The sequence below is a fragment of the Triticum dicoccoides genome, chromosome 7B (assembly GCF_002162155.2).
Source record: "Triticum dicoccoides isolate Atlit2015 ecotype Zavitan chromosome 7B, WEW_v2.0, whole genome shotgun sequence".
Lineage (NCBI taxonomy): Eukaryota > Viridiplantae > Streptophyta > Magnoliopsida > Poales > Poaceae > Triticum > Triticum dicoccoides.
Genome location: NC_041393.1, coordinates 695,257,729 through 695,271,854, shown reverse-complemented (window position 1 = coordinate 695,271,854; position 14,126 = coordinate 695,257,729). Strand labels below are relative to the sequence as shown.

The window sequence follows — 14,126 nt, the reverse complement described above, 5'->3', positions numbered from 1 at the left end:
AGGTCAAGAGGCACTCTGCACTGCAACGGCCTGTAATTAAGTAGACTTTATGATAGTAAAGACACTTTATGTGGGGCGTTACCAGTAACGCCCCGGACTTAACTCACCTTAAACCCTCTCCTACGTGGGCTGGCTGGGGTCCTGGCGCACTCTATATAAGACACCCCCTCCACAGGTAGAAGGGTTCGGCATCCTGTAATTCATACACACATAATCCACTCGACCGCCTCCGGGCTCCGAGACGTAGGGCTTTTACTTCCTCCGAGAAGGGCCTGAACTCGTACATCTCTTGTGTTTACAACCTCTCCATAGCTAGGACCTTGCCTCTCCATACCTACCCCCCACTCTACTGTCAGGCTTAGAACCACGACAGTGTTCATCCGGTCGTGGCCTGAGACGAGATACGCGCGGCTACTATCAGGATGTCGGCACGCCGGGGGGTCTTGCTGGTCTTGTTTTACCATTGTCGAAATGTCTTGTAAACCAGGATTCCGAGACTAATCGGGTCTTCCTGGGAGAAGGTCTAGTCCTTCGTTTATCGCGAGAGCTTTTCATGGGCTAAGTTGGGACACCCCTGCAGGGTTTAAACTTTCGAGAGCCGTGCCCGCGGTTATGTGGCAGATGGGAATTTGTTAATGTCCGGTTGTAGATAACTTGACACCAGATCCGAATTAAAACGCATCAACCGCGTGTGTAGCCGTGATGGTCTCTTCTCGGCGGAGTCCGGGAAGTGAACACGGTTTCTGGGTTATGTTTGACGTAAGTAGGAGTTCAGGATCACCTCTTGATCATTGCTAGCTTCACGACCGTTCCTTTGTTTCTCTTCTCGCTCTCATTTGCGTATGTTAGCCACCATATCATGCTTAGCCGCTGCTGCAACCTCACCACTTTACCCCTTCCTTTCCCATTAAGCTTTGCTAGTCTTGATACCCATGGTAATGGGATTACTGAGTCCTCGTGGCTCACAGATTACTACAACAACAGTTGCAGGTATAGGTTATGCGATGATCATGACGCGAGAGCGATGCTTGCTTGCTTTGAGTTCTTCTTCTGCTTCTTCGATCAGGGGATAGGTTCCAGGTCGGCAGCCTGGGCTAGCAGGGTGGATGTCGTTTGAGTTTCTGTTTGTGTATCATCCGTAGTGAGATGTTGATCTCTTTTATGATGATGTTGTATTTGTGTGGCATTGTATTGCCTCTTGTATGTATCCCCATCTATTATGTAATGTTGATGTAATGATATCTACCTTGCAAAAGCGTTCCAGTATGCGGGTCTATCCTTGGTGGGACCTTCGAGTTCCTTTTGGATAGGGTCGCATATTGGGCGTGACACACAAGTAGTCACGACTCGGCCCTCGGAACTCCACTCCTATACCTAACTCTACTACTCACAAAATGTGGTAACTCCATGAGCTCCTGCCATTGCCCAAGTACGCAGATCGTCAAAAATCTGACCAGTGAAGCTTGCGATAGAAGAGACTACCCTTGTCGGACCAAAAACTAGTCTGTTGCGATGCTTCCAAAGGCTCCAACAGATGAGCATGACAACCGAGTCGAAGCCTTTCTGAGTCTCCTTCGGGATCTGTTTGCGAGCATGCAGCCACCAATCTGCAATCTTGTCACCTGTCGTGGGGACCAAGTTAGTCGTGATCCTGGCTCGAAGGAAGCAACAGTGCCAGACTTTCCGTGCGAACACGCAGCGGAGCAAGATATGATCGACCGTGTCCTCCTCTTGTTCGCAGATGTAACAGGCAGATGTCATAGTTGTCGGTCTGCCGTCCAAAGTCGGTATTGCATGGCGAGCTACATGAACAGCTTGCACGATAAAGGCGCCCAACATCTCCAGATAGCCGCGGCTGGGGCAAAGCGAACACTCCATGCCACAACATGGCATAGGTCGATCGTGAGGTGTAAGCTCCGCTGCTATTCCATCTCCATACTGGGGTGTCACTTTCCCTCAAATCAAGCACCGTGTTGATCATCGTATCCCAGAGCATAATAAGCTGAAGAAGCCCATCAACAGATAGCTCACCCGCGATGTCATTTGCCCATCGATACATGTGCAGGGCCTCTCTGACAGTGCGCCTATTGGCCACTTGCGTGCGAACACGCTATCGTACCAGTGGTGCAATCTCTTCTATAGTCGAACCATCGATCCACCGATCTTTCCAAAAAAAGGGTCCTCTCTCCATTGCCCACTTTCTAATGAACAAGACTGTTGAAAGCCGCTTGTACATTGGCATCCATAGCTAGCGGCAAACCCTGCCAGGGTCTCGAAGCATCCGTGCGTTTAAGCTATACCCACCTTGCTTTGTCATCTCGTCGATCTGTCTTAGTCATCTGCCCGCCAATCTGTCGATGCAGGAACAACTCTAAGAAAAGGACAAGGCGGAAACAGACGTGTCCAAATTCCAATCGAGGGAAAAATATCAGGTGCTCATCCGAGCTCCTGTGGATCATTGGATCTGAGTTCCAAATGTCATCTGAGGATGTTGTTTTCCTTGTTGGAGCGTCATCGAGGATATCCGACACCTCTCACATCCTCGAGTTCTCGTCTTGGGGTGAATACCCAGATCTGTCTTTTTAGCTTAGAGATAGCGACGCTCTTGGCATCGTTACTTTGAAGGAAGCATCGTCTTGAAGACCCAATCTTTTGCTGGAAGCACCAGGATGTGGTGGTCGGGAGCTAGCAATGGCGGGTGTGTGTGATGCCTGTGGTGGTTCATTCGTCTTGGCCGGCAGGTGGCAGATGGTGATGGGCAGCTGCAACCCTCTTAACATGCACGATGCGGCAGACAAATCATGTTGTCCATCCTCTTGGGACCGGAGCGGCACATGTCTCCTCTATGAATATGTCTTCTCACTCTGGTGTCAACGAGGCCATCCAACGGGCTTGTGGTGGAGGTTATCATTGCGGTAGATGGGCATCATTTGGTGTCGATGCGGCAAAGTCGAAGTTATCAGGTCGTGAGTGCGATTGGCGTTGTATGATGACATCGCTCTTATCGATGTTGGGCCTCTCTGTTTTGTATTCCTTGACATTTTTGGTGTTTCTGTATGTCTTGTTGCTCTTTAGACCTAGTTTAGCTAAGTGTGGTGACCTTTGTACAGGTTTTCGCCCAGTTTTACTCAAGTAAACCGAGCAGTTTCGTTCTTCTTAGTAGAATCTTAGCAGCTCGCCTGCTAAACTCCATAAATGACATCTGAGGAGTTCCGGCAAATTCACAAAAAGTTGTTCAGCCGTCTTATAATTCTGCGCAAGTCCCGTCCCTTGGTCCGTAACCCTTTGATCTCAGATCCAACGGCCACAGGAGCTCGTATCGTTGGATCATCTGTTTTTTGTGTTTTAATAAATATTTGCAGACAGCTAAACACAAATATATGCATGTCCAAAACTTTTGTCTTTATTTGACATTTTCTTTTTTCCATTGCACATATGTTGAAGTATTCAATCACATACGTATTAACCACACTTCACTTTAATGCATTGGCTTGTTTTTAAAACCATTTTAAGAATGATATTAGATAGAAAGTAATGCAACTTTAACTATTGCAAGTATGTTCTCACAGAGTTATCTTGGGCATTACAACTTCAAATTCCATACTTTTTTAGTTGAACATAATAAGCTGAAAAGGAGGCGTATTTTAGTTTTGCACGTGAATCTTAAGGTGGGGTTGTTTCTTTTTTTTTTGCGAAAAACTTTCGACCTATTCATCAACTGTCAAGGTAGTACAGAAAAACACTAGAACTAAAATTTACATCCAGGCCCGTAGACCACCTAATGACGACTACAAGCACGAGAGCGAGCCGAAGGTGCGCCGCCGTCATCGCCCCTCCCTCGTCAGAGTTGGACAAACATTGTTATAGTAGAAAGTCGGGAAGTCATCGTGCTAAGGCCCCATAGGACTAGTGCACCAGAACAACAACTTCCACCGATGAAGAGAAGAGTACATCGGAAGGATCCAACCCGCAGACACATAGATGTAGACAAACGAAGACCGGATCCAGTTGGATTCACCAAAGACAAACGCTAATCGGATCCCATGAGATCTGTCAGAGATAAACCTCCACACACCTTCCAACGACGCTTGAAACATCATCGGGACAGAGGCTAGGCAGGGAGGACCTTATTCAATTTTCAAAAAGTCGTCGTCGACTTGTCTTCTTGAGTATGACACAAACCATAACAAAACTTAGAAAAGCACCTAAAAACGGAGCCCTCCAGACGGCAAGGGCCAGGATCCATCGCGCCTCCATGATCCAAGGACCATAGGAGCCAAGACGGACTGGCGGCGCCGACGAGAGGCAGGGAAACTAGAAAAGTGTTTGCACGAGAGCCGGACGGAAGGAGTAAGGGGGGTTGTTTCAATGTAATAATTGGTGTGATCAATTCGGTGGTGGTTGGAACGTGAAGACATCTATGATGTTATTAAATTGATATGACTTGTAAATTTTATGATGCTTCCATATTGATATCATGGATCAATTTTCTGATGCACCCATATGGATGTGAGTTGTCAACTTCTAGTTGTTTACAAGTCCAATGAACCATCAATTTTAAGATGCTTGCAACTCGAATGTGCTGTCAATATTGAGATGCTCCCAAACCTATATTTTTTTTTAAAAAGAAAATAAATGAATACCACAAAGATATCAATTACAACCAGCGTCTGCACCAACAAGATATCAAAAGACATCAAGGATGCACACAACCAAGAACCAAAAAAGAGAGAGAAATATAGAAACGAAGACCCCGTCGTAGTGACGAAACACTCGCAACAACAGCACTCTAACCACCACCAAATACAACACTCGGACCGCAAAAGAGGTTCTTTAAAAGTGACGCCTTCAAGAAGGAAACAATGCAGAAACGTTGCCGTGACCCGATCAAGGATCATGAGTAAAAGATCGAGATCCCGAAACAATGCCTTCAGCAAGGCCATTAACAGGCACAACCAACGGAGGCCAGACCTTGAGCTTTCACCCTGGAAATCACGGCTTGGTACTCAAGAGCACCAACAAAATGCTTTCCACCTGTGTTGCCACCCCCTCCTTTCAAGGCCGCTGCCGCAAGTACTCAGCAGACACACAGGAAAGACATGTGCCGCCATTCTTTAACACAACCAAAAATCCTCTTCACCATTACCAGTATCTGACCGCAACAACCATAACTTTCTTCACCTCTGTCAACGCCGTGAAATCTATACTTAGACATGGCCCATGGCACCGGCAAGACGGCGAAGCTTCGCACCACGTCCTCATGAAGGCGTCTCTAGCCGAAGATGAGGGCGTGTACGATCAGATCAATTCCGATAGATATCCAGTGGCGCCATCCACCAAAAAAAAAAACTGAGATGAAGATTGGAACCGGCCGGTGTCCAGATCATGGAGGCTGTCATGAAGCAGATCGAAATTTTGGAGCTCATAGAACAGCAGGGCCAACCCTCGCCCGGATCCCCACAGGCCAGATCTGAGCAGTGCCGCCCTACATCCTACCACAGCCACCATGCAGCAAAATCTATCCGAGCGATCAATTCTAAGATGCCCCTAGAATCATATGAGCCATCAATTTTTATACTAGTCAACCTTGGAATATATGTCTTCCAGTTTTTGTTTCAACAGCAGGCAACAACGTCTAATATTTTTGTGTGTGTTAAGACCTGCACCCTAGTAGACAAATAAGAGGAAATTGCACAAATAGACAATATGTGGGGTTGAGGTAATACAAATGCACATTATAGGGGCTTCAACAAAAAACACTCAAATAAAGTAATGGAGAGATAATTTTTAGCCTGAGCACACACCGGAGCTTAGCTGGAGCTGAGCTGACTAGACAGTAGCCGAGCTGAGCCGAGCTCAAAATGGATATGCATACATGTATTATCTTACAAAAATTGCCCAAAATTTAAAATGGCTGGATTCAATTGGCTGCAAGTTTACCAGATTTATCATTAAATATATTTTTTAATTATTGTAATTTTTTAGATTTTTTGGAAAAATTGAAGTATTTCAAAAAAATGCCCAAAATCTCTCAATTTTTTTCACATTTTAAGATGGCTATGCAAAATTGGCTGAAAATTTTCTAGATTGGTCATCTAACATATTTTGAATTACTAGAAGCTTTACAAATAATAAAAATTTAAATGCTGGCCACATCCATAGGAAAGTTATTCGAATATTTTTTTGGGCCTACTTTGTGATTTTGAGATTTTTGTAATATTTTAATTTTACAAGTTAGCTGAGGTCGAGTTGGCCCTCAAGCCAAGCCAGCACTACAGCCAGTTAACAAGGGACCTACATGTCACAATTCTTCTTATAACTGACTAATCAGAGCAATTTTACCGGGTAGTCCTAGAGCTATTTTTTTTTAACAATCCCAAATCTTGTGGTTTTGTGTTACCTTGGCCCCAAAACTTCTGTATTTGTGCAATTTTCTCAACAAATAAAGTTAACTATTGCTACCTCCTTTTTTATTTAAAGGGTCCACGTGTATCCCTAGCTAGGTCGACAATTTAATCAACATAATACACAAGTTTATAGACATGGGTTATATGTCACAATACGTATTATATTGGTTCACCTATCGATCTAAGGATAAGTGTGCATTTAAACGGGAAGTGGAGGGATACTTACTTGGGAATAAAGTGTGACGTTTTTCATAGAAGCACATGGAGGGTGTCACGTATGCTTGTTTTAAGTACGCACGCGTGTGAACCCTCAAAAAAAAAAGTACGCACGCGTGTGTGCTTTAGTTTTCTAGCACAGTCAAGACAATTTCAATCGTAACAAAAAAGAGAAGACAATTTCAATCGTCACAAATTTTGAGATTACAAACTGAATTTTGCAACGTGTTAGTTTAAGAAATGCAGTATATTTTGAATCACTGTCCGGTGCCGCACATATGTGGGTCCCACTAACAAACCTTATCTACCCCGAGTTATCTCTTCCACCTGCTAGTTTCTTCCTGAGGGAGCCCAACCTCCAAAGCTAGTCTCTTCCACCTGCTAGTTTCTTGGCCGGGAGCCCTCCTCGCCGCGGGCGCGCCTCCTCTCCGGTGCCCAGGTCCGATCGGAAGCTGGAGTTAGCTTAATTAGAAAAGAATTTTGTCTTAATCACCAATTCACCATGCATGATTAGATCACTCACAGGTTAGGCCCGCCAGCTACCAGTACCCACTAATCCATGCCTATAAATAGAACTGCCAAAGTGGGAGCTCAACACTGACAGCAAGCAGCCATGGCTTACAACCAACAATTCAAGATACTCGAGGTACCTCCGATCGTGCAAGAACTGGTGGCCGGCGGCTTGCAGGAGCCACCCGGCCAGTACGTAGTTCCTGAGCAAGACCGTCCCGCTGCGACTGTCTCCGAGATGCCCGAGCCCATCCCGATCGTCGATCTCAGCCGTATGTCTTCCAACAGCGCAGAAGAGTTCACCAAGCTGCAATCCGCCTTGGAGAACTGGGACCTCTTCCTGGTAAAAACTTGTTTTTGTTTTTATCCTTGAGTTAGGAAATCTATTACATCCCTCTCTCCCTCGCGTCGCCCTCTCGGGCGACTCGAGGGCCGAAAACCTAGCCCGCCGCCGCCGTCTCCTCCCCCGCCACCCCTCTCCTCGCCGCCGCCTGAGGCAGCCGCCGGCTTCGCCCGGGGCGCTGCTGAGGATGGTGGCGGCGGGGCCTCTCCTGCTGCTCTGCATCTCTCGCGGGGGGCCTTGCGACCCGGGGCGGCGGCCCCGGCGGGATTGGCGCCACCGGACCCTCGGCGCATGGTGGCGCAGGTGCGGGCCGGTGCCCCTCGGCCGTGTGGACGGCGAGGCAGCCGGTGGATGCGCGCCAGGGCGTGGCGGCGGCGGCTTCGGCTCCGCGGCTCCAGATCTGGCCGCCCTCCACCCTCTTCGGCGGATTCGCAAGTCCTCCCCCCAGATCTGGCCGGCTCCGTCCTGGACGCCGGTTTCTTCGCCGGGTGGGAGTGGGGACGGGAAGTTTGCCAGGAGAAATCCCTAGCCGCCTTGCTGGCTGTGACGGCGGCGACGCCCGCGGGCGCCGCGCACCTTCTTGGAGGCGCTGGTCAGGTATACCTTCCCCACCCCCTCCCCCTTGTCCTCCCGGGTGAAAACCCCAACGATGTTGGGCGGCGGCGACGCCCTTGGCGCCGTTTCCTTCTTGAAGGCGCTGCTTTGGGAGCAAGGTGGGAATTTGGTCTTCGCCGTGAGGTGTGCGGTGGGTGTCGGCGGCAGCAGTTATCTCCAGCGGTGCTGTGCTCCCCCTGGTGCTGGGCTGCTGCTCCTTCGTGCATCCTGACAGCTCTCCTCTTGAATGCCCAAGTCTCTGGTTTTCGGTGTTGCTCTGCTCCAGGTGAGAAGTCGACGACAGGTCGCGTCTGCCTAATCCCAACCATGTGGATGCCATCGGTGCCTCTCATCCAGGTTCTAGGGTGAACGTGTTCATTGTCGACGGTTCGGCGCCTTTCGAGCCAGGCGAGGAGGCAGGGGCCTTCTTCGACAATGGATCTGGATGGTGGTGCTTCCTGGCTGGTCCCAGATGTTGTGGCTAGGGCTGCCTCTTCGGTCATCTGATCTTCCTCTCCTAAGCCGGCATCCCCCTTCTCCTAGGCTTCGCGTGTGCAAGAGGCCTTGACATCCTCAAGCTTGGTGCTTCATGTAGATCCTTTTTTTCAGTTTGTTGTATGTCTGGCATGTGAGCTGCTCTCGGCACCATTGTATCTTGCCGTGATTTCTTTTTTATGGTTCTGTGTCGAGGTTGTACTCCAGAGTTTGTATCCCTGGCCGGTTGATGGCTTTGTTAATTCAAAGCCGGGCTCACCATGAGCCTTCGTTCTAAAAAAAAGTTGTCATCTCTGGTCGATCTTTATCCAGGCTGTTGGGCATGGAATGGAGCCCAGTTTTCTAGCCGAGGCGATGAAGGTTGCGAGGGAGTTTTTCGAGCTCCCACTAGAAGAGAAAATGAAGTACTCAAACATTGTCAACGGCGAGAAGCTAAGCATAGATGGATACGGTAACGACATGGTCGTCGTGGAGAATCAGGTCCTTGACTGGAACGACCGATTCAACCTCCTAGTGGAACCTGAGTCTGAAAGAAACTATAGTCTGTTCCCAACACATCCCCCTTCTTTCAGGTATCCTCTACTAGGTTCTAGGGCTGTCTATCTTTAATAAGTTGTCTGACATTTTAAGAGATTTCAGTCACCTTTTTACTAACCTTTGGATTTGCATACAAGACTATTGCTTTTCCTTAACGTGGCGTCCCTTATATATCCAGGGCACATAATGAGCCAGGTTTATTAGTGTGTAAAATGTAGTAATTCGAAAAATAATTTTTTTCACTACCCAAGTTTGCATTTACTACTCTCCGTAAACTAATATAAGAGCGTTTATATCACTATATAAGAGCGTTTAGAGCTCTAATATTAGTATACAGAGGGAGTACATTTTTATGAAAATTACTATATTTTACATAATGAGGTACTATATTTTGTATATACCATTATTGGGGTGTGGAATAAGCTATTCTACACGCACGCTATTGGGGTGTAGAACAAATTTTATCTACCACCCGTGGTAGTTACCACCACTTGAGTTTTGTATGTTGTATATAGTATCTATCAAATTGGAGAGTATGTACGCGTAGCATGTAGTATATAAGAATGTAACTCTGTACAAAACGTATGACTGTAAAAGGCAGTAATGGTAAAAAAAATGGTAGAGACCATGGCAAGAATGTCTAAGGACAAGGATAATAGCACAGACAACTGCGGGCATGTAGTTTCTGCTCCCTGGTCCATATGAACAGTAAACTAAAAATAAAAAATAAACAATCTAAAAATCTAAAAAAATTGTTTTTGACAGACACTGTCAAGTGCTTTACCCCGTGCACAGTTTCATGCTAAAAAAAGATCCGTGATGCGCCGGAAAAAAATGTTCGAACAAGGCTACTATTGAAGACATTTTGGAGCGCCGATTTGGTTATTTTTCTCAAACCGCCATGAATGTCATTCCATCACAAAAATATTTAAGCAGATAGAAAACAAATGGATTCTTGTTGCCAGAAGATCAAGATATATTGATTTTTTTATACTTTTTTGGATTTTACTACACCCTGGACTGGAATGACACTTTCAAACCAATTATTGACTATATCTTAGTGTCATATCAACTATAGCTAATCTAATGGACGAGCTGTACATTATCTAGGTATGAGATCGTATGGTGCACTCAGGGCAAATGATGCTACTGGTGCACTAGATGCCGGTTGCGCATTTTAAAATATTTGAAAATTCCGAAAAACAACTAGTGCATTGACACAACATCATTTGATGTTGTCACAAATTTCATATCAAAATTCAAAAATTGGACAAGATAAAAAAAAGACAAATTTGACATCAATGTGATAATGGGCCAAATCTAAAGCCCAAACTTATATTAGGTTCACATTGATGTCAAATTTTTCATTTTTGTATCTCATGCAATGTTTAGAATTTTGATATGAAGTTTTGTGGCACCATCGAATGATGTTTTTTCAATGCACTAGTTCTTTTTTTGAAAAATTTCAAACATTTTTTAATGTGCAAGCGGGATCTGGTGCACCTGTAGCACCAATACGGCCTCATCTAGGGTATGTAGTACTTCATTAATATCTGGCCGACATTATCCTCTCACATTTGTTTTGAAGTTTGTGTTGCATCTGGCTCTTAATCTATAATTTGCTTCTCTTCCCTCTAATCTTGTATCGCTTCTATCCCAGCAAAAATATGATGTAGATACCGTGAGGGGTCAGTATAAAAGTATTATTTTCTTTCCAGTTATTTTCATTGGCTAGTTGCCTCACCTTACTACTCCCTCCGTCCGGGTTTATTAGGCCCCATCTTATTTTGTGCTAAAGTTTGACTTGCAAATTTAACTAATAAAATGTAAAATGTATGTCACAAAAGTTATATTGTTAGATAGCTCTTTCAAACACAAATCCAATGGTGTTATTTGTGTATCATATATTTTATATATTTTTAGTAATATAGATGGTCAAAATCTGGCACGAAATACAAAGGGGCCTAATAAACCCGGACGGAGGTAGTAGCTCTAAAATGACATATATTTTCAAACCAATGATACTATTTTTAGACTCTGTAAAAACACCTCAACTGGTGAGTAACCCAATACAATTGTCTTGGCATTCATAAATGTGCAGAGACTTTCTATGGGAGTACACGACTAGGTGCAAAGCGGTGGCCAATCTTGTCCTGCAAAACCTGGCCAAGCTGCTCAATTTACATGAAGAACATTTCTTAAATATGCTCGGAGAGAGGTCCATTACCCAAGCTGTCTTCAACTACTACCCTCGGTGCCCTAAGCCGGACCATGTTTTCGGCCAGAAGCCCCATACCGACGGCTCCATGATCACAGTCAACTTCATTGATGCTAACGTCAGTGGTCTGCAGCTTCAGAAGTATGGCATTTGGTACAACGTCCCTATTATTCCAAACGCATTGGTTGTGAACATAGGAGATGTAATGGAGGTATTGCGTGCATAGGCAATGGAGATATTATTCCAAACGCATTGGTTATATTGTTATATAACTGTTTTATCTTGTCATTTGGATTGTCAAGCTTTGGATTAACATATATCTATTTCCATCCCATACATGCAGATATTGAGCAATGGATTCTTCAAAAGTCCCGTGCACAGGGTTGTGACAAATGTGGAGAAAGAGCGCTTATCGTTGGTGATGTTCTATACATTGGACCCAGAGACTGAGATTGAGCCGGTGTCAGAGTTGGTCGACGAGAAGAGACCGACACAGTACATGAAAATGAAGAACAAGGACTACATAGCAAAATTTTATAAAACTTATGCAACAGGGAAACTAGCCATCGACAACATGAAAATCTGAATATGATTCCAGCAAGCAGATGTTCAATATGAACTATGGTGAAGTTTCTTCAATCGAACAGTTTGTAACGAGTTTTTACTCTCATCCACGATTTATATGTATGAAGTCCTTCAGTAAACTGACCGGCGGCTTGTGTGGCCGCACCAAACCTTAAAATAAAATCAAAATTGCCGTTTTTAGTTGAATGGCTTACTTTTCAGTTTCTTTTAAACAGCCAGACAAGTTTCAGTGGAATTTACAACTCAAAGGAAAATTTTATGTCAAGTCCTTATATGAGGCGAGCGCCCACAATGATATATGTGGCACCCCATTTGAGTACAGCGAAATACCATTATATTCAGACGGACCGCCGCACACACCAACTCAGGACATCAATCTGGCGTGCACTTCTACATTTCATGAATCAAGATACAAACCATTCGACAAAAGTCTGTTTTATGGATCAATAAAACGTTGCAGAGTCATTGTCCAAAGCTCCAGGTGTCAACAGTGCAATGAAGCCTGGGCAATACATGGTAGTCTTCTATGACTATCTCCAGAGATGGCGGTAGCGAAAACCTATCAGTTGTCTATGCATACGGATCAATTTCTCCTACAATTTGCAGATCATTACATGAAGGCATTACTATGGTAGCGGGTAATGAAATTCTCCTTTAGGATCTATGACCTGGTCGGGCAAAAATCCAGCTATTTTCTCTTGAAGTGCTCGTGCGCGATCCATTGATAGGAGTTGATCCCGCATCTCTTTCATCTTTAAAGAAGGAGATTAATATGCATGTATTAGTTGTGTGTGTATATATTAGATAATGATGTAAAAATTGTGAATAGGTTCTGGCAAACGTTCCCATAGCTATCTATCAGATCTGCTCCTTTCGACGCCATCATGTCAATGTTCTCCCAAACGTAGTATGCACATAAACCAGTCCCTGGCGCCTGCTTCAGGGCTTTTACGAGAATAGAATTCGATCAGATAATAATTAATCAAGCATGATAATTAAATGGTATTGAAACTAGAATTAAAGAGATGATAGCTAGCTAGCACTACTTAATTAATTACCTTGGGTCGCACCCATATCAGCTTTTGTTTCTATGTGTCTTTAACCTGTTTGATGAACTTTTTCCAAACCCTGCCCGCCGGCTAATAAAATGAATAAAGGAGTTATTAATTAGTTGATATCAGGAGGTGACAAACTAAAGAGGCCGACATATAGTTTGATAATTATTGAAATTACCTGTTGACCATCCCCTTCACGATTTCGTTTAAGTAGTGAGTCTAGTACTTCAACTTTTCCATCATCAACTTAAATGATTAACAAGATCTAGTGGAAACTGCATGTGCACACGTTTGCATGTATAAATTAAGCGGGCATGTGCATATAACTCATCAACTACCCTAAACCCTATACACTTATTAACATCTAGCTAGTAAGCAAAAACTGAATTTGTAGTACAACATAATGTGACTCGCCCGAAGTTGTAAGGAAGTAGTATATCTTGATTGGTATTTAAGCGTTTCAAGAACTCTAGCAAGTTGTTCTCTGTGTCTTTTCGTTCCCATTGACGCGTCCATGTCTCTTGATTAATGGTATTTTGATAAATGAATCCAATGCTATAGCGTCCAGCTTTTTTCATTTCATAGATCTTCATTCTACATAATACCACATAAAAGAATATAGTGAGGATAATTACAGGTAATGATCAACGAGCACTACAGCTAGCTTGAGACTTAAATTATAGAAAGCAATCACTTACAGACAATAGCAACTAATGATAGATTTGTCGAGTGCGTCTTGATTGAGTAACTGAAACAGTTCTGTAAACTCAACATGCAGAGCATTCTCATGGTAGTAATGCTCTGGCTTGACTCTCACCATGAGGCACTCTCGATTGGTAGTCTTGGCAATTTTCATGTACCATTCATGAAATTAATACGTTCTCGTTGAGAGCTTCCTGACCTCCACAGTCTTGACCAGAGGTTCGCCACGGGCATATTGCCGTTTTAGTTGCTCCTCGGTAAACTTTTCCATGGGCTCGATCTCGAGGAGTTCTTCTATAGTGCATCCGATCTCTGTAGCCTGCCTTCTATGATCGTCGGTTATTACCAGATGATCGGAGCCGGTACTCACATGTGTGGGTACAATGAGCGGGGGGTCGATTGCACCGCCTGTTCTCCCAGCTGGGGAACAGTTTTCCCTCTTTTTTGGCAGCTGCTTGGCTCGA

General features: G+C 44.6%; 1 protein-coding gene across 3 annotated transcripts; it reads left to right on the top strand.

The window, feature by feature from the left end:
- The first annotated feature begins 6,986 nt into the window (after positions 1-6,986).
- On the top strand, positions 6,987-12,091 carry LOC119342056 (protein SRG1-like). 3 transcript variants are annotated; one of them, XM_037613894.1, is made up of 5 exons: positions 6,987-7,062; positions 7,149-7,476; positions 8,878-9,137; positions 11,204-11,531; positions 11,664-12,091. In XM_037613894.1, the coding sequence occupies exons 2-5, from the start codon at positions 7,237-7,239 to the stop codon at positions 11,904-11,906; spliced, it is 1,071 nt and encodes a 356-aa protein (XP_037469791.1). In that variant the 5' UTR covers positions 6,987-7,062; positions 7,149-7,236; the 3' UTR covers positions 11,907-12,091. The 3 variants fall into 3 exon arrangements, with proteins under 3 accessions (XP_037469791.1, XP_037469793.1, XP_037469790.1); XM_037613896.1 differs by having other exon boundaries at positions 6,993-7,062; positions 7,138-7,476; positions 11,204-11,461; positions 11,664-11,775; XM_037613893.1 differs by having other exon boundaries at positions 7,004-7,062; positions 7,138-7,476.
- Positions 12,092-14,126: the final 2,035 nt, after the last annotated feature.

What these genes read in the sequence shown, in the direction of transcription:
- LOC119342056 (XM_037613894.1), top strand. Translation starts at nt 7,237, where the DNA reads ATGGCTTACAACCAACAATTCAAGATACTCGAGGTACCTCCGATCGTG. An exon ending in AGAACTGGGACCTCTTCCTG is followed by an intron (nt 7,477 to 8,877) that starts GTAAAAACTTGT and finishes ATCTTTATCCAG; the next exon opens with GCTGTTGGGCATGGAATGGA. An exon ending in ACACATCCCCCTTCTTTCAG is followed by an intron (nt 9,138 to 11,203) that starts GTATCCTCTACT and finishes ATAAATGTGCAG; the next exon opens with AGACTTTCTATGGGAGTACA.